General features: G+C 42.2%; 1 protein-coding gene across 6 annotated transcripts in view; it reads right to left on the bottom strand.

Annotated features, from left to right (window-relative positions):
- TFDP2 (transcription factor Dp-2) overlaps positions 1 to 25156 on the bottom strand; it is a 192721-nt gene that overhangs the window by 146186 nt on the left and 21379 nt on the right. For 4 of the 6 annotated variants that reach the window (XM_075937643.2, XM_075937644.2, XM_075937647.2 and 1 more), the window contains exon 2: positions 11299 to 11381. The exons of the other annotated variants lie outside the window; for them this stretch is intronic. In XM_075937643.2, coding sequence (XP_075793758.1) covers positions 11299 to 11313 — 15 coding nt within the window. In that variant the 5' untranslated portion in view covers positions 11314 to 11381. The remainder of the gene's footprint in view (positions 1 to 11298; positions 11382 to 25156) is intronic. 6 annotated transcript variants of the gene reach the window in all.

The raw sequence follows: 25156 nt of genomic DNA, 5'->3' as shown, positions 1-25156 counted from the left end.
AAATATCAGATATAGTTAAACTAATCTTCTCTGCATTATTGGGAGGATCTCACAGAGGTCTTATCAACATTTATTTTAAATTTTATGCATATTAATTAAGTGTAGGAGTTGGCTGAAACTTTATCAAAAGCTTCCCTAAGTCAAAATATTGCAGTCATTGAAGCAAAATATGGTATAATAAAAAAGTTTTCTGTACTCCATCATTCTATTTTTCTGCTAATAGTTCAACTGTCACACTTGGCTCTTGTGAGTTTTCCATTTCACTAGCTGTCCAGTCAGTCTGGCAGCTGAAACACTACTTGAATGTACTCTTAAGCACTAAAATGAAAGAAAAAGGGGCACATGAGCAAATTTTTTCCTACTTTGTAGGTCACTTTAAGTATTCCTAAAGCACAATTTGAATGTCTAGCTACTAATACTAGCTATTCATTATTTGAATAACTATCGCCCAGTTGTGAATATTCCCTCTTTGGGCAAGGTACTCAAGCAGGTGATGGTGTTGCAACTCCAAGCTTTCTTGGAAGAATTGGATTATTTAGATCCATTTTAGTCTGGCTTTAGGCCGGGTTTTGAAACTGAAACCGCTTTGGTCACTCTAGTAGAAGACCCACGCCAGGACCTCTCAGAGGTTTTTGATACCATCAACCATGGTATCCTTCCAGAGCACCTGGAGGACCTGCATATCGGAAGCACTGTTTTGTGGTGGTTCTGGTTTTACCTGTCGGGGCACTTTCAAAAAGGTGGAGCTAGGGGGCTGCTACTCAACCCTGTGACAATTATGCTGCAGGGTCCCACAAGATTCCATCTGATCCTCTATGCTGTTTAACATCTATATGAAGCCGCTGGGAGTGGTCGTAAGGCGTTTTAGAGGGCAACGTTATCAATATGCAGATGACACCCAACTCTATTTCCCTGTGACATCAGAACCAGGTGTGGCAGTGACTGATTTAAAACAGTGGCTGGAGGCAGTGATTGACTAGATGAAATCAAATAAGCTGAGACTGAGTCCAGATAAGACTGAGGTCCTATGGAGCAGGAGGCTCTCTGTTCAATCATGTGGTATAGTACAGGTACGCAGCTTGGGAGTCCTCCTGGACCCTTTTTTAACATTTGAGAACCAAATTTCTTCAGTTGCCAGGAGTGCTTTTGCGCAGCTTCAGCTGAACCTTCCTGAATAAGCATGACTTGGTCACAGTGATTTACGCTCGTTACATCCCAATTGGATTATTGTAATGCACTTTGTGGGGCTGCCTTTGACGAGCCTTTGGAAACTTCAACTGGCCCACAATGCAGCTGCTCAAGTTTTAACTAATACTCGTTATACAGAGCATATTATGCCAGTGCTCCGGCAACGGCACTAGCTTCCAGTATGTTTCCAGGCACAATTTAAGGTCTTGGTTATTACCTATAAAGCCCTAAATGGGTTAGGTCCAAGCTATCTGAAGGACCGTTTTCTCCCATATGAACCTGCCTGGGAATTGAGGTCAGCTGGGGATGATGCTCTGCTCAGTGTTCCTCCACTTGTGAAGATAAGATTAATACCTACATGGAGTTTGGCCTTCTCAGCTTTTGCTCCCAGGCTGTGGAATTCTCTCCCCCAGGATATTCGCATGGCGCCAATGTTAGCATTGTTACAGTATCAGGCTAAAGCCACCTTTTTTACTCGTGCTTTTCTTGGTATGGGGTGTGTGTGTGTGTGTGTGTGTGTGTGTGCATGCGTGCGTGCATGCATGCTTCTTCTCCAGATGTCTTAGCAGGTTTTATGTCCCCCTGAGGTTTTTGTATTTTAATTTTTTATATATATTTATATGGTGTTTAAAATATTTGAGGCAGCTTACAAAATTTTTACAATAGAGAAGCAGGGGGAAAATATTTAAAATAAATAAATGTTGTCTCCCTTTTTATCATATCCTGATTGAGACAGCAGATGCATTTTGTAGAACAACAACAACAGTCCCTGAGATCTCCCTGACATCGCAGGAAGGCAGTAAGTCTGTCCCTAGTATCAACAAGGTTGAGAAACATGACGGTAAAATACACATGCATGCAAATAGCCTCTTTTGCAAGATACTTGCTAAAAGGATATGAGCAGCTTCCTTTTTGTTATTTTGGCTGCGAGGAAATGTAACTGTTATATTTTATAACAGTTCTTAGAATGACCAAACTTTTGAGATAAAATATAAAGAACGGCTGCTTTAAATACTTGTTTTAGATTTTCTATGTATACCATATACAAGTCACCTCTTAATTTTCTTAAAATGATCTTTCCCTCTCTGTATTCTCTCTCTTGTTTTCTGTTTCCTTCCTCTATTCTCACAAAAAAGATTAACTGGTATTAAGTTTTAATATGATACATAACTAGAGGGAAACAAAACCATGGAAATAAAGTGCATTGACTTACCAGAGAGATTTTTAAAAGTTTTATACTTTTTGTTTTCCACTTACATTATAACACTTTCATTAAACTAATCTTTCAGGCTATAGGAAAGAGAGGGTTGTTAGATAGAAATTTGACTGTATTCCTTTAGCACTTGTGACCTTGGTAAGATACCTGCACTCCAAATTATTTTACCCATTTCCAAAACTGGGATTGCAAGGTGCATTTATTTGACTTTCCTTTCTCTAACATTAATACAGGGCAACATTTTTTAAAAAAACCTACCCTTCACTTTTCCAAACCGGAAAAACAAGCAAGTACAAACCACATAAGATATAACTTAATGCACTACTGGAAAACACTCAGATATTTGTAAAATCCTATATAGAAAAGATAAAAGTTACTTAATGGAGATGTTTTAAAGCTTATTAATGAGCCTGAAACGGCTTTGAAAACTTTGGACAATGGGAGTTATAGATAACCAAAATACAAGTTCTGAAGTACACAATTGAGTGCATGTTTTCCTGTCTGTGCTTCCTCCACCCTGTGAAAGTCAAAAGTAGGTTTAAACCTAACAAAACTATATCACCTATTCCACGAATGAATTAATTACTCCTCCACTGAAATGTGTTCTTACAAAGTAGTAGAATAATAAAAAACAAAAGAAAAATGACAATTTTTAAGTATACAGAAGATTCTTAAAATTCTTCTTACACCCCCCTCATTTGGGATTTGACACAAGCCAAATCAAATGGCAAGACTGTCACAAATGAGTTTTGGACCAGAGCAGGACAAGAACTGCTTGACGTTCAAAGCAAGAGAAGAAAGTGGGGTTGGCTGGGCCACACTCTCAAAACCATCATCGTCAAGCTCTCACATGGAACCCGCAAGGAAAATGCAAAAAAGAGGAAGACCTCGGACAACGTGGAGAAGGTCTACTGAGATTGAAGGACAACAATTGGGGTACTCCTGGAGTCAGCTAAAAGTTTTGTCTCGAGACAGAGTGAAGTGGAGGAAACTTGTAGATGACCTATGTTCCACTCAGAGTATAAGGGTTTAAGAAGAAGCAGCCAGAATAGCCTTATTGCTAAAATGGGGTCGACTAATTGATATACTTCTATACCTTCCAGAACTGAGTATCTGTTATGAAGAATTAATACTTACTACTGAAGCTATTCACATTGCCAGACCAGGTGGAAAATGAAAGATGACCTACACAGGATCAATGCCATCTGAAGAGCTTCAAATATGCTTACACTTCAAATTGATTACTTTGAGAGATTGAACCTGACAAAGATGTTCATTTTAAAAATTTGGGGCTCGTTAAAATGTTCATCATTAAATGGATTTAAAGTGAAGGGGACAGGACAAAAAGCTCTCCTTTAAGTTCTAGTTTGGAACCTCACCTTACTTTCTTGTGAGAAAGAATATGGCATATGTATCTCACTTAGGTCAGGAGAAGTGCTTGTTTGTAAAGTATTAAATAAATCAGAAGCCATTTCAGAGTGACAGTAGTTTTCCTGTTGATTCTATTTCAGACTTATCTTGGACTTGGTGCACCAGGAGAACAAATGCACAGGAAAAGTTTTAAGACAAAAAACCCTTACTTACGAATGTCATAAAATGCAGGTGAATTTGTGATCAACTAAACTCCATTAAGGATTCTATAAATAGTATTTTTAACATGAACACAGTACTTTACAAGTATGCAATCGACAAGGTACAGCCCAAAAGAGCTTACAATTTAAGTCAAACATAATACATTGGTAAAACTTAAAAGCACAAGAGTGTGAAGACTCTTGCTAGCTCTCATGAAGAGAAAAATATGAAAGCATCAGATAGTTTTCAGAAGTTATACCTATTTCAAACAGAATTACACTATAATTGACGACTGCCAAAGGAGCAAGTACAGTTTTCATTGCACATCTTGCTTTACGAAAGGCAATCAAGTTGCATATACACTGACACTTGCAAAGGTTTTAGAACAAATTTTTTAAAAAAATGCAATAATGCATCCGAATAGACTCAGGCTCAGACAGACCCAAAAAAAATAAAAAAAAATAAAAATAAAAGCTGTCTTCTGAAAAAAATTGAGGGATTTTATTTGTGTATGCAACATTACCAACACTTCCACTGCTTATTGTGCTCTTAGAAGACATTGAGGGGCAAAATGAAGCTAAATAACAGCACAAAACATTGAGAGCCAGGACCGGCGGCTGTACACCAACTTTATGGGACAGTGGGAAACTTGGCCACACCCATGTTAAGTAGCCATCCATCTAACTAAAATCATGCCAATCACAGATGTCGCTGGATCAGAGAGTGTGCCGCATTAGAGAGGTTCAACCTGTGATATAAAAAGCGTGTACCGTTCATTCAATATAACAGTGACACTAACTTCCTCCACTAAAAGCACTGAGCACACTTGTGCTCCAGCTCAAGTTTTATCATCCCAACAGACATAATTCTATTTGGATGTGTATACAGATATAGATATAGACATATACACAGCCTACTGAAGACCCAACTGAATCTTAGAAAAAATTAAAAAGTTAAAAGTAGTAAGAGGCCTAACAGAAACCAACATGACAATTTGGACAAAGTTAAGAGAAAAAGGATGGCAGTTTGGTGCAACATCACAACACCGCATCCAAATACAAGCATGTTTAATATCATCACGATTTTCTTACAAGACCCAAGTCATTTTGGTACCCATGTCTACAGAAGAAGGCTTGTTTCCTACAGCATACCCACACTAACAAAAAACTAGAATTATACCCAAAAAAGAAAAGATTGGCAACCCAATCCAAAGTAGGGGTACTCCACACACACTCTCTAAAAATTAAGGGCATGCAGGTTTTGGATACATCTTTAAAAGCTGAAGACAGCTTCCCTTAAATCAAGTGTTACATAGCCTTGTGGTTAAAGATTACAGTTTTGTCTGTGCCACTCCCTCGCTCAGGAAGCTACACAACTATATTGAACAAGAATGTGCAACTACAACAAACAGAGAAGACTGACAAGAAAATATAGATAAATTAGTGAAGATAAGCTTACTTTCAAAAAGGAACTTCACACTGAAAATTAGATAAAACACTTTGCTTTCATAGCTAATATTTTAAAACACTTTGAAAATATTTTGTTCATTTTTGCAAGAATTTACCCTTCTGTCTGAAGTATTTAAGTCACACAACTTTTTCTACTTTAAAGATATAAGATCAATTTAGTGTGCAACATTTCATTCTTGCTAGTAATTTCCACAACAAATGCTGAACATTTATGTTGCACCTAATGAATAAAACGAAACTTAATGCATATCGTAAAAGTGAATGGTCACATATGATTTTTATACCTAGCAATTTCAAACAAGAGCTAGAAATGCTTAAAAGGCAAATATTTATTGAAAAAATGTTTTAATCATCAAGCAGCAAAAGCCTTGCTTTCCCCTGTCTAGGTTGAAGTATGTTTTTTAATTACAATTTAACTAGCTTTCAGTAATTCTACAAATCCTAGACAAAAAGAGGTTTAGAACAAACCAAGAGTTAAAGAATGCTGCAGGCCATGTAGACAGTTAATGTATGTTTGAGATATGAGATTCAAAACTTCATGAAGAATTAACTATATTCAGTTGACACTCTGTACTCTGGAAGGCAATTTTCTTGCACAGTCTCAGTACCTGACAACGTAATTTTACCAGTGACCAATTTGAAACTGATTGTATTATCACAATTAATGATATACCTCAAAGTGAATCTTAGACCTTGTCCACAATAGTAAGTGTTTGCTTGCATACTAAATTGTAGTATAGCTATACCAGCAAACTCTCCAATGAAGATGCAGTTTATACCAGTAAAACAGTTCTTTAACTGGTATAACTTAATACCAGCTTCCCAAATTAAATAAATTATGATGAAAGTGCTCTCTCAGTATAAGCGCATGTCCCATTAGAGCAGTGGTCCCCAACCTTTTGAGGTTGTCGGGCACCAGGGGGCGTGGCCGTTTGCCCGCCAGGCGGCGGGGACACTAGCGCGCCCGGGGGCAGGCCCCCCCTTGACGCATGCCCGGGGGCGGGCCCCCCCTTGCTGCTCGCCCCCCCAGCTGCGCGCCCAGGGGTGCCTCCCCAACTGCACGCTCGCGTGCCCGGCGCTCCCCGCCCCCGCCCCGCCACCGAGTGCTGCGCGCCCGGGGCCGGCACTCCCCCCCCCTCCCGCCGAGTGCCGCGTGCCCGGCGCTCCCCCCGCCACATGACCGGGGCCAGCGCCCACCCCCGCTGAGTGCCACGCGCCCGGTGCTCCCCCCGCCAAGCGTGCTCCCCCCGCAAGCGCCCATGCGCCATGTGCCCAGGGCCAGGCCAGCCCCGAGCACCTGGCGGGCGCATTGAAAGGCCCCCGCGGGCGCCATGGCGCCCACGGGCACTGTGTTGGGGACCACGGCATTAGAGCTTTTGCCTGCACAGTATGTTTGTTTGGGATGTGATTCCTATCTAACATACTTATACCAACAGAACTTTTAAGAGTAGACTAGGCTTTAGATATTTATGTAATGACAATTTTTTTTAAGTTGTTGCAGTCAGAGGTTGGCTTGTACATAAATATTTTATTTGTTTAATATGCATTCACTTAAGTATTCTTTGTTTAGAAATGCTTACTATACCTCTTTGTCTCAACAAAGATTCTACCAGAAACAACAAGTAATAGTAAGTGATGCTGGAAAAGATTTTAACATTAAAAGACATGACGACTTGGCTGTTAATTTTGTACTGATACAAAGCTTTACATTACAAAGGATGAAAAGCAAATGACACAGGTAAGGTAAAATCAGAAAGGCAAAGGCACAAAACCAACTCAATCTAGCTAGAGACATACAGGGTAACAAGACTACATTCTATAAAAATAATTAGAAGCAAGAGAAAGACCAAGCACAGGGTAGGCTTATTGCTCAGTGAAGAGGGAGAAATAACAGGAAACTTGGAAATGGCAGAGGTGCTTAATGACTTCTTTGTTTTGGTCTTCAACAAGAAGTTTGATGATGAACGGATGCCTAACATAGTGAATGCTAGTGGAAATGGAGTAGGTTTAAGAGATAAAATAAAAAAAGAACGAGTTAAAAATTACTTAGAAAAGTTAGATGTCTTCAAGTCACCAGGGTCTGAGGAAATGCATCCTAGAATACTCAAGAAGCTGACAGAGAAGGTATCTGAGCCTTTAGCTATCATCTTTGAAAAATCATGGAAGTCAGGAGAGATTCCAGAAGACTGCAAAAGGGCAAATATAGTGCCTATCTATAAAAAGGGAAATAACCAGGGCTCGACAAACAATGTTAATCTACTCGCCCATGGAGAGTAGATTACACCCCAGAAGAGCCGGCGCAGAGCGATCTGCGCATGCGGAGAGCACAGAACCGCGCAGCTGGCGAGCGGGGCTCACCGCCACTCGGCGAGCCCTGGAAATAACCACCCAGAAAACTACAGATCAGTCTGTTTAACTTCTGTGCCAGGAAAGATAATGGAGCAAGTAATTAAGGAATTCATCTGCAAACATCTGGAATAAGGTGATAGATAACAACCAGCATGGATTTGTAAAGAACAATTCATGTCAAATCGATCTATTAGCTTTCTTTGATAGGATAACAAGTCTTGTGGATAAGGGAGAAACGGTGGACCTGGTATACCTAGACTTTAGTAAGGCATTTAATACAGTCTTGCATGATCTTCTTATCAATAAAGTAGGCAAATACAACCTAGATGGGGCTACTATAAGGTGCGTGCACAAGTGGCTTGACAACCGTTCTAGGAGAGTAGTTATTAATGGTTCACAGTCATGCTGCAAGGGCATAGAAATGGGGTTTCACAAGGGTCTGTTTTGGGACCAATTCTGTTCAATATCTTCATCAAGATTTAGATAATGACATAGAAAGGATACTTATTAAGTCTGCAGATGATACCAAACTGGGAGTGGTTGCAAGTGCTTTGGAGGATAGGGTCATAATTCAAAATGATCTGGACAAACTAGAGAATTGGTCTGAGGTAAACAGGATCAAGTTTAATAAGGATAAATGCAAAGTATTGTACTAAGGAAGGAAAAATCCATTTCACACATGAGAATGGGAAGTGACTGTCTAAGAAGGAGTACTGCAGAAAGGGATATAAGGGTCATAGTGGATCACAAGCTAAATATGAGTTGTCAGTGTCACACTGTTGCAAAAAAAGCAAAGATGATCCTGGGATGCAACAACAGGAGTATTGTGAGCAAGACATGAGACGTCGTTCTTTCACTCAAAGTAGAGTTGATTAGGCTCAACTGGAGTATTGTGTCCAGTTCCAGGCACCACATTTCAACAAAGATGTAGAGAAATAGGCGAAGAGAAGAGCAACAAAAATGATTACAGGTTTAGGAAACATGAGGCATGAGGGAAGGCTGAAGGAACTGGGCTTGTTTAGTTTGGAAAAGAGAAGACAGAGGGAGACATGATAGCAATTTTCAGGTATCTAAAAGGGTGTCACAGGGAGAAGGGGGGAAATTGTTCTCCTTGGCCTCTGATGTGATAGGACAAGAAGCAATGGGCTTAAACTGCAGCAAGGGAGGCTTAGGTTGGATATTAGGAAAAACTTGCTAACTGTCAGGGTGGTTAAACACTGGAATAAGTTGCCTAGGGAGGTTGTGGAATCTCCATCACTCAAGATATTTAAGAGCCGGGTAGACAGACATCTATCAGGGATGATCTAGACGGTGCTTGGTCCTACCATGAGGGCAGGAGTCTGGACTTGTTAATCTCTCATGGTCCCTTCCAGTTCTAGTATTCTATGATTGAAGGAAACTACATATAGTAGCTTTTCTGTTAATGCTGTTCAAAGGATTGGAATTCCTCAGTCACTATTACTCACCCTTAATTATTTGCTGTGAGCTTAAGTGGGATGTACGAAGTATATGACAGAAGTATCTGCTTCATTTCAAATAGCAAAGAAATTAACCTGAGTGACAGCAGTATACAAATATTTTGTAAAATACACTTCTAAATTTATCTTCAAAAACTTAGAACAGCTATATGCTCAGGATTAAAAAAGAAAATTAACTAGATACTACTTCCTTCCAAAAAATGTCTCCTAGCATTTTTTTTCCCTCCTTCAGCATGGTCTCTTCATGCAACTGTACCCATCAAATTCATACAACAGTATCATGGTCAGGGATCTGCTAATGAGAACTACCAAGAACAAATTGTTTGTACCCTTCTTATTTGTATGCAGTGATGACCCATTCAGGATTAGTTCCTACTGTGCTGCACAGTCAAACAGAGAGAGTTTACAAACAGTTATAAACTAACTTGAAATAATTACAGTCTTAACTGTTGGGATGTGTCTAGACTGAAGTTTTTGATTCTATTTTATCCTGAGTTAACAGATTACCAGATCTGAGTTGACTAAACAAGATCATAAATGCTCATCTCTTGGCTGCACTCCATGCATCTGCTGCAGGATGCAAACGTTCATAAGTTTACCAGAGGATAACGTTTGTGAAGTGTGCAGAGTAGCAATTGCAACCATTTTCAAGTAGCTGGAGTTAATTGGCAATCAAAGCACAGTTACACAGGAAAAAAATGAATGGTTCTAACTCACTAGAAAATATTTTCCTCTTTAAAATTCAATAGAAAGCAGTTATTTGTCTGATTGTGTCTTGTTCAGGGGAGGTGTCATGGCACAGACTTCAAAAGGGATTTGAAAGATAAGGGAGTAGCAGTTCAGAAAGAGTGTTTCATGAGTAAGGAAGCAGACAAGGGTGCTCAAGGCTGGTATCATTAGCAGACAGGAGGAAATGGGCAGGAAGCCAAATTCAAATGTAGATTAAACAGGGAAGGGGAGAGATATATGAGGGACCTTAAAAGTGATAACAAGAAACTTGAATTTGACAGAATGGAAAACTGAGGTGCCAGCGGAAGTACAGTAAATTTCCGATAATCCGGCACCTTTAGAACCCAGGGGGTGCCAGATTATCAGATATGCCAGACTATCGGAAGTGGGGGCTATGAGGGGTCTGGAGTGGAGTGGAGTGGGGGAGGAGGATGCGCCCCTCGGCGCTGCGGGACCAACCCGGAAGTACCCCAGCTACTCTGCCCCTGGCTTCCCCGATTCAGCCGCTGCTGAAGCTGACCAGCGGCTGACTCGGGGAAGCCGGGGGCAGAGCAGCTTCAATTGTCCGGCTGCCCGGAGCACTTCCGGGTTCCAGATGGTGCCAGACCATTGGATGCTGGACCACTGGAGTTTTACTGTGTTCAAAACAAGAGTGATATGATGAAAGCTCTGGGAAAAGAAGCATGGCAAGTGCATTTTGTATGAACCAAAAGAGGAAGATATAGGTGTTAGGAATATCACAGGAAAGATTGCAACAAACAACATGAGACACAAAGCTTAGAGTAAGTTTTCAGCTGTAGAAATAAAAAGGAAAGATTGGATGGAAAATGAAAACATCAAGATTTAAGCTTCATAACCTCAAACACCTGTGATAGCAGTGCTCTGTTAAAACATTTAACTAGTCAGTAAACTGCAGGGAACCAAAGCACAGAAGAGAGAACTTTTAATAGAAATTTCAGACAGTCTGCAGAACTCAATCACAACATACAAAAAAAAAAAAAAAAGACTACGAAACACGTTTTCAGAAATAAATGCAAGACTTAATTCTTAACCGGCAGCACAAAGGCTAAGTCTAACAGAAATGTTCAGAAAAACCTGTAAACTAATCAAGCTAATTCTTTTATGGTCTGTGAAAAGATAAATATTTTCAAAATATTGGGGAAGCTATTATAATTTCACCATAGGAGATTCTCATGCACACAGTAGTCGTATATGATAATTCGCACTAATATGATAATTCCTGGCCAAATTCAAAAGGCCAGAGTAACTTGTAGACCTTTCAGCTTGTAATACTTACATTTTTCGCCGTCATGCCAGGCAGTATTTCTTTATATTCTGTAAAACCATAAGTTATCCTTTTTCATCTTCAAAATGTACATCCTGTTAAGACAGATTTTAACACCTTATATAACTGAAATGAATTCCTGAAGAACATCACTATTATTTACCCAGTAGACTGTAAATGGCTGTCTTATGTAGTTATAATTTTCAACAACAGATTAAACATCAACATTGCCTTGAGTCACATTTTGCAACGGCACTGGGAGCACAATATGATTTATAATAGCTATGAACAATAAGGTGGTATCATTAAGGGCCCAATTAACTACTACTACTACTACTACTTCTACTAGAGGATTTTATTAGTGAATGAAGAAACCAAAACCCCAACTTGGGTATAGACAGTGCACATTTATCAGAAATCGGAACTGAATTAATTCTCTCTAACTGATAAATGTTCTCTAAACCACCTACCGACTTTCAGCAAAAACAACAGAGAAAAGACCTGAGATTCTAGACCTCACATTTAAAAACATATGCAAAACGTGTTCTGGCATTTTTTCAGGCCTTCTTTTTAAGTCCCAACAAGAAAAAATAATCCAGGTTCATCAAATCCAGAGAGGTCAATTTCTGATATTCCAGGTACCATGCTTCCTTTTATAGCTCACCTCCCGAACATTTGAATTCTAAGGGGAAGAAGAATGTGTGCAAGTGCTCCTTTGCTAGGCAGCACTTGGAGAAGCTTCCATCATGTAGATTGTACCACCGGTGCATTTTCAGAAGCAGCAATATGAAGAGGATATATGATGTATTGTCTCTCTCTGCTGTGCTGAGCATTACCTGAAGTAAGCTCCCACAAATAAGTGACCACTACTCTGAGTTGCATATGAAAATTTCAAGTAGTTTTATAAAGAAACAATTCTAAAATTGGAGGTTACTGAAAAAAATTGAATACAGATTACTAATGAACACTGCAAAGTTGATAAAAATATAAAACTAATTTAAAAAGTCACAAGATTAGATTTTTATTTAGATAGAGGGCTTTTAAAAACAATAACACTCTTTAAATTAGAAACTGATAAACATGGCAAGGCCTAAATTTATGATAATCTATTCAAATCTAAATTATATACATACTCTTAAATATTTTGTATTTGCTGCTAAGTTTTAAAGAAAGTCAAAACCACTGAACTGGTAAAAACCACTGTAAGCACCTGGAACCGGAAGTTATTGAACTGTTAAACCAGCTTTCAACAGCAGCAGTCCTTCTGAAGATAGAGAGAATCTTCTGCATTTCAGGTTATTCAACTTGTTCAGTTCAAGGACTATTTAAAGCTGAACCTTGGGATGTTAAAGTGAGTGTAATTAAGTAAGGGTGTAAATAATGAAAATTTCAGCCATTATATGGGGGATGGCAGTTGGCTCCTAGGGAGCCGGCTCCCCATACCATTGTCTCTGATAGAGAAGCAGCAGTGTGGGACGGCAGGCGGCTCCCCAGGAGCTATTACATGCATACTAGCAGTCTGCATGTAACCATCAACATTAACCGATGAGGCCAGGCTCATAGGTTAACTGTTTACATAGTTACACTTTCACATCGCCAGTTGCAACACTGCCTGGGAGTCCCCCCCCCCAAAGGCAAGAAATTTTGTTTTCTTCTACCAGTCCATGAATGCAAACTAAACATGAGATCTACTCATTCTAAGTTGAAGGATACAGAGACCAGAAAGTCAGTTCAATTCATCACCTACATATACCTTTCTTTGTTTTAAACTGTTTTAAATAAAGCAACCAAAGAGTGGGAGGGCAGTACTGAGCACCAGCTGCTTAGTCTCAGTAGCTCCCCTTACTTAGCTTCCTATCTCTCTTCCACCCCCCAAGCAAATCTCCACTTCTTCCCCCCGTTTCTCCATGGTGGTTAAAAGAGGGGGCTCATTCCCTTAGACTTAGCTGGGTCCTGGAGTCTATGTTGGTAACTAGGAGGAGTATTTTGTAGAGCACTCTAAAACACTGCAGTCTAATTGCCCTGTGTATATTCTCTGGCATGCTAAAAAGTACCTCATTTGCCAGCAGGGTTTACATGGGGCAGTTACAGAGCAATACTTCAAAGTGTTCTTTAGACACCCCAGTCTGTAGGGAGATGATTAATCCATTCCAAAACCCACAGGAAATCTCTCTTGCTTCGCTTCCTCTGAGACTTTGACTATGAAATCTGTGCATGTGCCATTGTGCCAGTAGAGAAGAATACCTCGATACCAACTAGCAGAGGGCACGAGTGTCCATAAAAGTTTCAAGGACCCCTTGGGTCTGATATTTACATCCTAGTTCACCAAAAAGTATCATGTAAGGCAGGGGTGGGGCACCTGAGGTCTGGGGGCCTGATGCAGCCCCGGCTTGTCTGGATCTAGCCCCCATGGCTCAGGGCTCTCCCCACCAGTATTGGGGAGCCGACAATGGGGCTGGAGTACACAAATCCTACTAGCCTGGGACCTCATAGGCTCTGGTGTGATAGGGGAATATAGGGAGTGTCTTTCTCCTTCTCAGTTGGGGGCCACCTTAGTAAGGGTTTGTTTTGCGTATTTTTGCTTCTCACTTGTGTGCGGCCCCCAACTGATGTTACTTTGAGTCAGTGGCCCCTGAATCCAAAAAAGGTTCTCCACCCCTGAATTGTAAGATTTCTACTGAAAACCTGAGTCTCACTGGTTATCATAATTTTGCAAAAGGTATATAGGGATAATACATAGTGAGATGTATACCCTGAAAATCTTAAAGCCTTGAAATTAAAGGCGGGTGATCCGTTTCAACAGAAAAAGGGAGACACTCTTAGGCTACGTCTACACTATGACTTTTGCCAGAAGAGGCAAAGAAAATGAAGCGCAGATTAGCATCCTCGTGCTTCATTTGCATAATCTCTTCCAATCTGTTTCTGTGCAAAAACAAGCAGTGTGGATCTTGCCTTTTTGCGCAAAAAAACCCTTGTGCAAGATCATACCACCTCCTTTTTTGAGGCATAAGGGCCTTGCATAAAAAGGGGGTTTTGCGCAAAAAGGAAACATCCACAATGCTTGTTTTTGCACAGAAACAGATCGGAAGAGATTATGCAAATGAAGCACGAGAAGATGCTAATCTGCGCTTCATTTTCTTTGCCTCTTCTGGCAAAACTCAGTGTAGACGTAGCCTTATCTTCCTGACTGAATAGTTTGTATTGTATGTTTTAGAAGAGAAGTCTACTTGTATTCTGAGTCGAACGCTAACAAAGATACTGTGAGGACTCTAGAACAAGAAATTAACAGGAACAGTGAACAAAACGGGGGGATGGAAAACCAAGGACTGGTCTAATATAGCTAGGAGTGCAGAGATGTGCCCATGCATCCATCTGGGGAGACAAGTTGCCAGCCTGTTTGCTCTTATGAAAGGAGAATCTCAGCAATGCTGGTTGAAAAGCCTCTTTTAAAAGAATTTCATGTAAGTAGTAACTTATTAGACAAGAGGGCATATTGTTAGTTGAATAAAGGTAACAGGATGCATGTTATTTTATATACAGGCAGTCCCCGGGTTACGTACAAGATAGGGACTGTAGGTTTGTTCTTAAGTTGAATTTGTATGTAAGTTGGAACTGGTACATATTGTACGGGAAACTCTAGCCAAACATTTCTCCAGAGCTCAGTTTTATTCTCCCACATCTCACTTCCCTCAGTCCTTTATTCTGAAGCTGAGGTGTCTGCTGAGAAAAGCCGCGGAGGACGTGGGTGGTGGGACCGCGGCGCATCTCTGTGGTCTGCTGGGGGGGGGGGCGCGGCTAGTGCGGGGTTGCCTCACCCTCTTTGTAAGTAGGGATCCGATATAAGTCGGATCCATGTAACCCGGCGACTGCCTGTATAACCATTTGTTTCTGCAGGACAAGGACAAGAAAGACATTGGCCTACCTCTCTTCCCCTCCACATACAGATTTTGATCACAGTAGGGTCAAAAAACAAACAAAAAAAAAGACAATTAAGGTGAATCATCTTAGAGAAAAGTTCGGGAATACTAAACAGGTGCACTGAACTTGCCTTCTGAAAAAAGTACGTATTGGTTAAATTATGTTGCATTTTTCATAGCTGTGCAAATTATGAATTACATAATTTATGGTAGACAAGTCAGCTGCCTTCCATAGCAACACTGCAAAGCATAATGCTACTTTGCAAGCAGAGAATAAGATCTAAAACTACAGTGTTAGTAACAGATAAAATATCACACATACAAGTGCTAGGATATCTCAAAAGTAGCTTCCTAAAAGTGGAGATTTATTCCTCCCACCCCTCCCAACATAAAGAATAACAAGTAGATTCTACTTAGGCAAGCTGTGATAAACATTTGAAGCCAGCATCCCCCAAATGTAAAAAACAGAGGTCTTGAAATCTGAAGAGAGCTGAAATCAAGAAGTTCAAGCAATTTCATCAAATGTCTGAGGAAACAGAGGAACAACTTCCAAGACAAACTGAACTTTTTAAGGGTTACTGAAATTCTTTTCAGCAAATCTGCCATCAAAAGCACCTGATGATGTAGCTTAAAGTAGGGATGTGAAAGTTTAATTGGTTAACCGGTGCAGCTGGAGCAACTCCCCACCTACTCCAGGCAGAAGGCTTCTCGAGCCCCATGGGGCCATCCCTCAGGACAGGGGCTGCTCTAGCGCAGCACCTGCCTCTGGACAGCCCGGGTGCCCTGCAAGCAGGGGCTGCTCCAGCCGAGATGTGGGAGCAGCTCCTGCCTGTGGGGCATCCTGGCTGGGGCAGTCCCTGTCCATGATGGGCCCAAGCACCTGCAGGCAGGGGCTGCTCCAATCAGGATGTCAGAGCAACTCCTGCATGTGGCAGGGGGAAAGGCTATAAGCAGAAGCTCCTATGGTCAGGCTGCAGTTCCAGCCAAGCAGCTGGTGAGGAGGCCACTCCAGAGGGCTGGAGTGCCCGCACTGCCGCCGGTTAGCCAATTAAACAGGATTTTGTATCTCTAGCCTAAAGGAGTATTTAGAATGTAACCTGAAAAATGGTGAAATCATACCAAGTTAGAATTTCCATAGATGGTTATTTGCCAAAAGTATGTGAAAATTATGTAAAAGAAAAAGAAAAGCTAAAGACTGAACTGACAGTGTCGTCAATGAGACCACAGATGCTGATCAACATGTTGATAGTTTTCAGTAAACCATTATGTAAACATGAACTGAAATTAAATGTATTTCTGTTGAACTGTGGGGCACAACTATGAACTTTAAGACTATTAGCCAAGCAGCATGGGAAACACTGGATAAATATGAAGTTTTGCTTAGATCACAGCTATTGTTTCAGACAACGCAACATATGAAAGAGGCCTAGGAGCAAAGCATGAAATTGCATGCTACATGTGTTGCTCATCAAAACTTGGTTGGTGATGCAGGACAAAGCCATGAAAAACAAAATGATGTGGCTGTCATTGTGAAAAAGCACTTACAAACTGCCTGCATGTAAAGCTTGCTTCTGTATGCACTTGGAAGATGAAATAAGTAGTCCATGTACAATATTCCATCCATTCCAGTTATAAATATGCAGGAACACAAGGTCTAATATTGTGTTCCTACTTCTCTCACAGAGGACTACATTTCCTTTTTCAAAGAAGAGAGCAACAATTCAAGTAATCTGTGCATTGCAGATGTCATCTATTTGTGCCAATTACTGTAAGTACGTAAACAGCCGAATATCTTGCAAAGGTATGAACCTCCTACCACTCACACCTTGACAAAATATGAAGAACCTGTGACTAAGTACATGCATGTGACTGAAGAGATGTACTAACAAACATGAGCATGCAGTGGGGAGGGGGGAAACAAACCAACACACTCTCCTTAATAGCACGGAAAGTTGAAACATACATGCCATGCAACTCTTCTGCCTCATTTAGTTATCCTGCAGCAACATTCTTCAATGCTTGTCTGAGGCTAATACACTTTTTGAAGATAATAGTGTAACATGAATATTGTTCTTACATCAAAACTGCATGAAATGTTTACCAGTTTTAGAGAAACCTAAAACAAAATTCCAAACACCTGCCATGATTGCTTGACTGTGCCAGTAAATAGTTCTGAGATCTATCTTGATACAAAAATGTATTTCAGGATGACTGGTGTTCCACCAAGGTATCAAACCTTTCTATGTACAATATCTTGTGCCAGAATAACCTTTTTGAAAAAGAAAATGTTACTGTACCATGCATCACATACTGGTCATTTCCCCAGTGCTAATTTTAAAATGGTGTTGCTTCATTTCACATTACTGTTAAGACCGAATTACATTAAAATAATAAAGATTCCTTTGACTTTTATCTGTGCTTGTAGATGGGGTGGCAGGAAGGGGGAGGGGAGGGGGAAGACACTGGCTTTCTAGGGTGTCTCCCTCCTGTCCTCCTCCAAGTGAGTCAGATCCATTGATGCAGAGTAGTTCACACATCTTGGAGCTACAGTTTCAGGCTTCTTTTATTTCTATGGAGTATTCTCTTTCAGATGAGAACATCTCATTGAAATGAATGGGCCACTTCACACTTCTACACATCCATCAGTAGCATGGTGTACTTAGAATGCCTCTCTTCCAATCACTCTAATTTCGTACACAATATAATGCCACTCCAGCTCTGCTTCACCTAAACTTGGGAACCCTTTCCTGTTTAGGATAACTTCATTCTCTAAAATCTGCATGTTCATACAGAGTGTTTTGAAATCTTTTGAAATCTTCCGTATCTATAGTAGGATCAGTGAGCCAAACGTGGGGTCAATTGAGCAAGGTTCCCCCACTCCAAGATTCAGGTTTAAAAAAAAAAAAAAAAAAAAAAACCACACACACGAAAACAGAACATTTCATTAGTTCACAGTCAGACACAAGCCACTTGGATGTTTAAAACTACCCTGCATAGAAATCTAAGAGTGAACTATAAAAATCTGCCTGTTAAGATTTTTTTGGAGGGGAGAGGGGAGGTAGGGGTAACTTTTGTTTTTAAAGAAAAAAGTCTGAGTAAAACAATATTCAGAATGAACTAAACTTTAAACTATTTTTGAAAAGAAAATAAATTACACTTTAATATGCTTACTGGGAGGAGATAGGCAATTAGCAGCACAAGAATACTCCTCACATTTATAATGTGCCACACACACACACACACACACACACACGGTTCTTTAACAGGGCCAATTTAAAATTTAAAATAATCATCAACCAAACCTATTGGAATTAAGATTTTAATAAGAAAGGTGAATGATAATTGGGAATAATTTTAAAACACCTTTCTGGAGGCACAAAAAGCCATATCCCACAACTGAGAAAGAAGCCCATAATGGATAAAAATCCTAGCCATGCTAGAGGGTAAGTGAAAGCATCTATTAAAAATAATATACTAACAAACACAAAAAGGGGAAGTTGATAGCAATATAGACGTCAGAAGCAGTGTTCCCTCTATTTTTTCCATCCATGCGTGGAATAAACTTGTGCACTGAGACACGTACAGATGTGCACCACCAGTAGAAACATTGCTGCTGGCTGTGGGTAGTCTGCTCATCAGCTGGGCAGCATCTGAATCTCTCCTGGGAGGCCACCTGTGTCAGGCTGAAATCACAGAAGTCCCCTTACAGTTGTCCCCTGGTGTGCTGATCATGCCACTGATGCCTGACTTCCTGCTCTATCGGGCTCCCCAGCCCCATGTCATGCTGAGCCAGATCCTCTGCTCTCCCCAGACAAGCCACAGAGTTGGAATTACTGCCCTCCCTGCAGAGCAATGCAGATCCTGAACCAGTTTCGCTCTGGAAGAACTCATTTTCAAGGGCTCAGCACCCAGGAAACCAACTCCTAATTGGAATTGAAACACCAAATAAGTCTTACCTTGTGTAAAAGTTTTATACAAAGAAAGCTTATACAGCTACCCCCCTTTATCAATGAAAGAGAGATTATGCACAATGGTTCCCCCCACCCCAGGAAACAATTATTTATACTAGGTGTAATTAAATTGTTGTGTAACCACATCAAATTTAGCAGTTACATGACTATTCAATAGTCTCTGGGGTCAGGGCGGCAACCAGTGCGGACCTAGCCCCACTCCCAAGGAGCCCCCTGCCACATTGCGCTGCTGCCTCTCTATCAGCTCAGATCCCCCACGGACAGGGGCTGCAGCCACCGAACAGCCTCTGTCTGCAGTGGGCCCAGACTCACTGCGGACAGAGGCTGCTCCGTGGGATGGAAGCAGCAGCACGGGGGTGGGAGGAAGACAGGGGGAAAGGCAACACTGTGGATCCAGTGCTGGGGGGAGCCAGCTTTTAAGCCAGCCCCACCCTAGCACTGGCTCCTGCCTAGCCCCCTCCCCACTGCCTCTGTAGGAGGCAGCAAGGGAGGGGAGGCAGGTTAATAAAGTGGCACACGCGGAGAGCTGCTTAAAAGCTGGCTCCCTGCAAGGGTGGGAGGCAGATCCAATGCTCATGCTTTAAGCCGGCTCCCGCCTCCCCGCCCCTGAAGCGGCAAGGAGGAAAGGAAATGCATGTAGTCGACAGGATTAAACGATAATTGTGTAGTCTTGTACATGTTGATGTCCCTAGACTTAATAAAAGCACTTGTGTACAGTTAAGTATAAAAAAAATAGAATGTAAATGGTTAAAAGTGAAAACAAATCAGATCAAAGCACTTTATTAAATTAAAATGAACAAAAACACAACCTGACTAGTTGTAATCCACTAAGCAGTTGGTTACATTCAAATTCTTACCCTAAACAGCTGTTTTCATCTCAGGTTAAAGCTTAAAATCAGAATTATCTTTTACTTTGAGGTGGTTCAATAGCTTCTTCACAGTTCTTTGCTGTCAGATATCCTCTTAGGGTAGACCAGGCAGCTTCAAAAGGACAGCTGAAGACAAAAGACTGATTGCTTCTCATTGCTTAAGCAGATCTTCCTCCAGCTTGGGAACCCTTTGTTCGGTATTCCCCATCTCCTTGGTAAAACACCAAGTTCAAGATGGATTCCCAATACTAGGTAGAATGGTCACATGTCTTTCTATGACAAACCATAGTTTGGGCTTACAGGACAAACATGACCATTCACAAAACATTGGTTTGAGTACTGAGTCATTAAAACCTGCAGTATCACTAATGATCCTCATTAACACATTTAGAACTATAAACAGATTCACATGTCATATTTCTAACTTCACATTCAATAATGACACATGCACAAAAATATGATATGCAGATTGTAACTGTAAAATTGATATGTTCATGGCCTGTTTTGCATAAAGCATATTTGAGTTATGCATATTCATAAGCCAATTCTCATGAATCATAAGGGGACTCACACCACCCTATAAGTTCATAGCTTATAGTGAACAGTAGTCAGAAGTTAGGAATTGTAGAAAATTTATATGGGAAGTGAAAGCACACAAGGAGACCAGAATTATGGACAAAGAGAAGTTTTTCAAATATATTCAATACAAAAAGAATTCCGACATGTTCAACAAACACAGCAATGGTAGCATTATCAATAATTACAGTGATCATATTTTCTGAACCACGACTAGGGATGTTAGTCACGCCTCCGGACCCCCATTAGCCACACCCCCTGCCACAAGAAGTTCCACCCCTGGAGGTAGTATTCCTGGGGTCAAGATGGACAAGTTACCATAAGTTAAAGGTGTCACGTGACCCCTCTAAGAACTCCTCACACTGTCCTCCTACCAATAGGGATGAGTTTGCCCCCCCCCCCCCCCCCCCCCCCCCGGACTCCCTATGCAACTATCCTGCAATTGCATTAATCCAATTTGCATTGCATTAACTCAGGGGGAGAGGCTGGGGAAAGTGTTCCCTCTAAGATTTCCCTTCCATGAGCAGAGTGAATTTTGTCTCATTCACCAGTATTGAGTTCATTTGCACTTGTTCCACTGGTGCCTGCTGTCCCCCACCCCTCACCCTCCTCTGCTGTCCTGGCTCCTGACCTTCTCACTCCCCTCAGCCCTTTCGGGACCTACCCCTCCCCACCCACCACACCAGCCCTTCTCTTCCCTCTGTGTCCACTCCGCCTCTAGCTCCACTGATCATCTGTAGCTACCCCTCCACATCCCATCTCCTAACAGCTCCCTCTACCTACTTGCTGTGCCTGACCCTCCACTCCATGTGTCTGCCCTTCTGCTTCACTCCCACAATCCCCTGGCACCTGCACCTTCCCTTACCCCTACACCTTCCTAGTACCTCCCACTTCCCTCAATGTCCCGACTCCCTTTCTTCCTGGTGCCCACTCCTCACCGCTCTCTGCCCCAATTCCCCTCACGCCCTCTGTGCCCTCACACATGACTTGCTCCATCCCCTGCTTTCCTCATGCCCACCCCTCCTTTCAATCCTTCTTCTCCTGGCACCCACTCCACCCCTCTCCTCTTCCTCCCTCTTGCTCCCTTTGTCCCTCCCCAACTGACACCTTTCCTTACGTCCCCCCTCCTGTCCTTTTTCTCATTGTCTCCTCTTGGCCTCCTGGCATTTGTCTCTTCTCCACCCTGCCCCTTGGTGCCTCCTCCTGTCCTGCCCACCCCGCTCCCCTCAGCACAAGCCCCTTCTTCCCCTCACCTCCACTTCCTCCTTCGTTCTCTCCCTGCCCCTTACCACACCTTCTGCTTTCAACCTGGAAATCAGTTTGCAGGGGCTGGAGCAGGGGGCCCATAGTCTGGCCCCAGAATCCCCTGCAGTGCTGGCCCCAGCTGCTCCCAGGGCGGGACCGCATGCTAAGACTGGAGCAGAAGCTGCCCATGGTGCTATTTTTAGTGCCATGGTCTAGGTCCCCGCGGGCTGCCCAACTCCAGCTGGAGTCAAATGGCAGCTGCATGATGCATGTTCCAGCTGGGGCAGCCTAACCAGAACAGGTCTCGTGCAGCTTTCACTTGACTCCAGCTAGAGCTAGAGCCAGGGCCACCTGCTGAGACAAGGACTGTGGTACTAAAAATAGCACTGCGTGCAGCCTGCGCACCTGGCCCAGCACCTGCCGAGCCCAAGCACGCCCTGCCCTCCAGCACCCCAGCTAGGCTCCACGCAGCTCCTGCTGGGGCTCCAAGGTGGCCCAGAGAAGGTGGCAGAAGTGCTGCCAGATCAAGACCCTGCCTGGTAGAAGCAGTCTCAGAGGGGGAGGGAGGAGTTGCATACCACCAGAAGCTGGCTCAGATGCCCGCTGGTAAAGCTTCGATGGAGCTGCCTACATGCTCTGCTGGGGGAGGGAGAGGAGGCTGCTGTACTGTGCGAGGACCTTGGTTGCTTCTTCCCACAAGTCAGTGTCCCCATCAAGTAGTGAAATGTCTGGAGGGGCTTTCCAGGACATTTCACTTGATGGGGCACAGTGACAGAGTATTTCAATTCAGGACTGTCCTGGAAAAAATCAGGATGTAAGCGTATCGATGATCCATAAAAGGGAAACATGTTCAGTAAATATTTCTGCTCTGCATTTGGCAAAAATACAGATGCTATAATCTCACCATGAGGGGATAACACCATTTCCAATACACTAGTATAGCTGGAGGATACTAAACAGAAGCTACTGAAGTTAGACATTTTTTAAATCAGCATGTCCAGATAACTTGCTTACAAAAGTTTTTAAATAGCTAGCTGAGTATCTCACTGGACCATTAATGCTGATTCTCAAAAATATTGGAGTGCCGGGAGAGTTCCAGAAGAATGGAAGAAAGTAAAGGGGCCAATGTTTGAAAAGGATAAACAGAATGACCTGGGTAATTATAGATCTGTCAGGATTACACTGATTTTTTTTTTTTACATTAGGGTTAGGGTTAGAATTAACATGACATACATTAAATGGATTAAAAATTGGCTAATAGATGGGTCTCAAAATGCAACTCTCAATGGGTATGTCTACACTACAAGGGTATTTTGAAATATGTTATTTTGGAAAAATAACTGCCAGAATAACTATTTTGAAATAGCATATCCACGCTACAGAGAAGCCTAGAAAGTAATCCAAGGAAAGCTCCCCTAATGTAGACGATCTACCTCAATTTAAAGTCCCAGGAAGCCCTGGGGAATAATTACTCTGAATGACTCTGGGGAGGAGCTATTTGGAAATAGCAGCAATAGAGCATCAACACTATTTTGAAATAAGCATTATTCCTTATGAAAGTAGGGTTTACTATTTTGAAATAAGAAGTCGGTTATTTCAAAATAATGGGCTTACTGTGTGGATGCTCGCCTTACTATTTCATAATAACGCTGCAGTGTATATATGTCCCCAAAGGGAAATCACCACAAAGTGGGTGTGTTTCTAGTGGGGTCCTGAAGGAATAAGTTCTTAGCCCTCACTATTTAACAGTGTTATCAATAACCTAGTAGAAAACAGTCATAAGTGATAACGTCTGCCAATGACAACAATTGGAGAAGTGGTAATAATGAAGAGCACAGGTGACTGATTAGAGATCTGGATCTTTTGGTAAACTGTGTGCAAACAAGCAACATGAATTTTAATACAGCTAAATGTCAACATATGATTCTTGGAACAAAGAATGTAAGCCACATTCTCACCACGGGGCACTCTATCCTTGCAAGCAGTGATTCCAAAAGAGATTTAGGGGTTGTGATAGACAATTAGCTGACCATGAGCTCCCAATGTGAAATGCTGTGGCCAAAATAGCTAATGTAATCCTGATATGCATAAAAAGAGAAATCTCAAGGAAGATCAGAAATGTTATTTTACCTCTGTATTTGGCAAGAAGGATGTTGATAAATTGGAGAGGACTCAGAAGAGCCATGAGAATGATTAAAGCATTAGAAAACATGCCTTAAGATGACAAACTCAAAAAGCTAAATCTATTTAGTCTTAATGTAGGTTAAGAGGCAACTTCATTACAGTCTATTTTAACAAAGATCCTTCTCTGCCTTGGTGGGTCCCATACTTTCAGGCAGACTACTCACCTCAGAGACTCATGGCAGCCCTCAGCTTAGATCGGGGTGAGCAAAAGGGCCTCCATGGGCTAGATCCAGCCTACCAAGTGAGTTGATCCAGCTCTAGAGGCCCTGCTGCTCCTCCCACTCTCAAGCCAATCAGGGTTTGGGGGCAGGGGAAGTGCACAAAGTCTCCTCCCCCCAGCAAGGGATGCAGCTCTTCTAAGCTCCTTGCAAGACAGGGGCAGGGTGGGAGGAGACTTCGCATGCTCCCCCTGCCCCAGGCCAATCAGAGTTTGGGGGTGGGGAAAGCTCATGAAGTTTGCTCCTGCTCTGCAAGGGGCTCAGCACTTAAAGTCAACAGCCAGCTGCTGCTCAGCTGGTGGCTGACTAAACACACTGCTCCCTTGCAGGGAGGGGTCAGGAAGGGAGAGACTTCATGTGCTCCCCTGCCCCTGACTGAACTGTAAGGAGCACACAAAGTCTCCTCCCACTGCCAGGGGCACAGGTACCTTCAGGGATGGCCCAGGGTACCATTTCAAAAAGTTTCTGACGTGGCCCCTGGTCAAAAATTATTGCCCATCCCTGGCCTTGATCAATATAGGAACGTAAGAATGGCCATACTGGGTCAGACCAAAGGTCCATCCAGCCCAGTACCCTGTCTGCCGACAGTGGCCAATGCCAGGTGTCCCAGAAGGAGTGAATCGAACAGGTAATGATCAAGCAATCTCTCTCCTGCCATCTATCTCCACTCTCTGACAGAGGCAAGGGACACCATTCCTTACCCATACTGGCTAATAGCCATTAATGGACTTAACCTCCGTGGATTTATTTAGTTCTCTTTTAAACCCTGTTTAAACGCTGCCTTTGCAACCTTCTCAGGCAAGGAGTTCCACAGATTGACTATGTGCTGTGTGAAGAACTCCCTTTTATTTGTTTTAAACCTGCTGCCCATTAGTTTCATTTGGTGGCCC

Source organism: Pelodiscus sinensis, chromosome 10, assembly GCF_052426305.1.
Source record: "Pelodiscus sinensis isolate ZL-2025 chromosome 10, ASM5242630v1, whole genome shotgun sequence".
Taxonomy (NCBI): domain Eukaryota; kingdom Metazoa; phylum Chordata; order Testudines; family Trionychidae; genus Pelodiscus; species Pelodiscus sinensis.
Note: the sequence above shows the minus strand (reverse complement) of the source record. Positions and strands in the feature narration are given on the sequence as shown.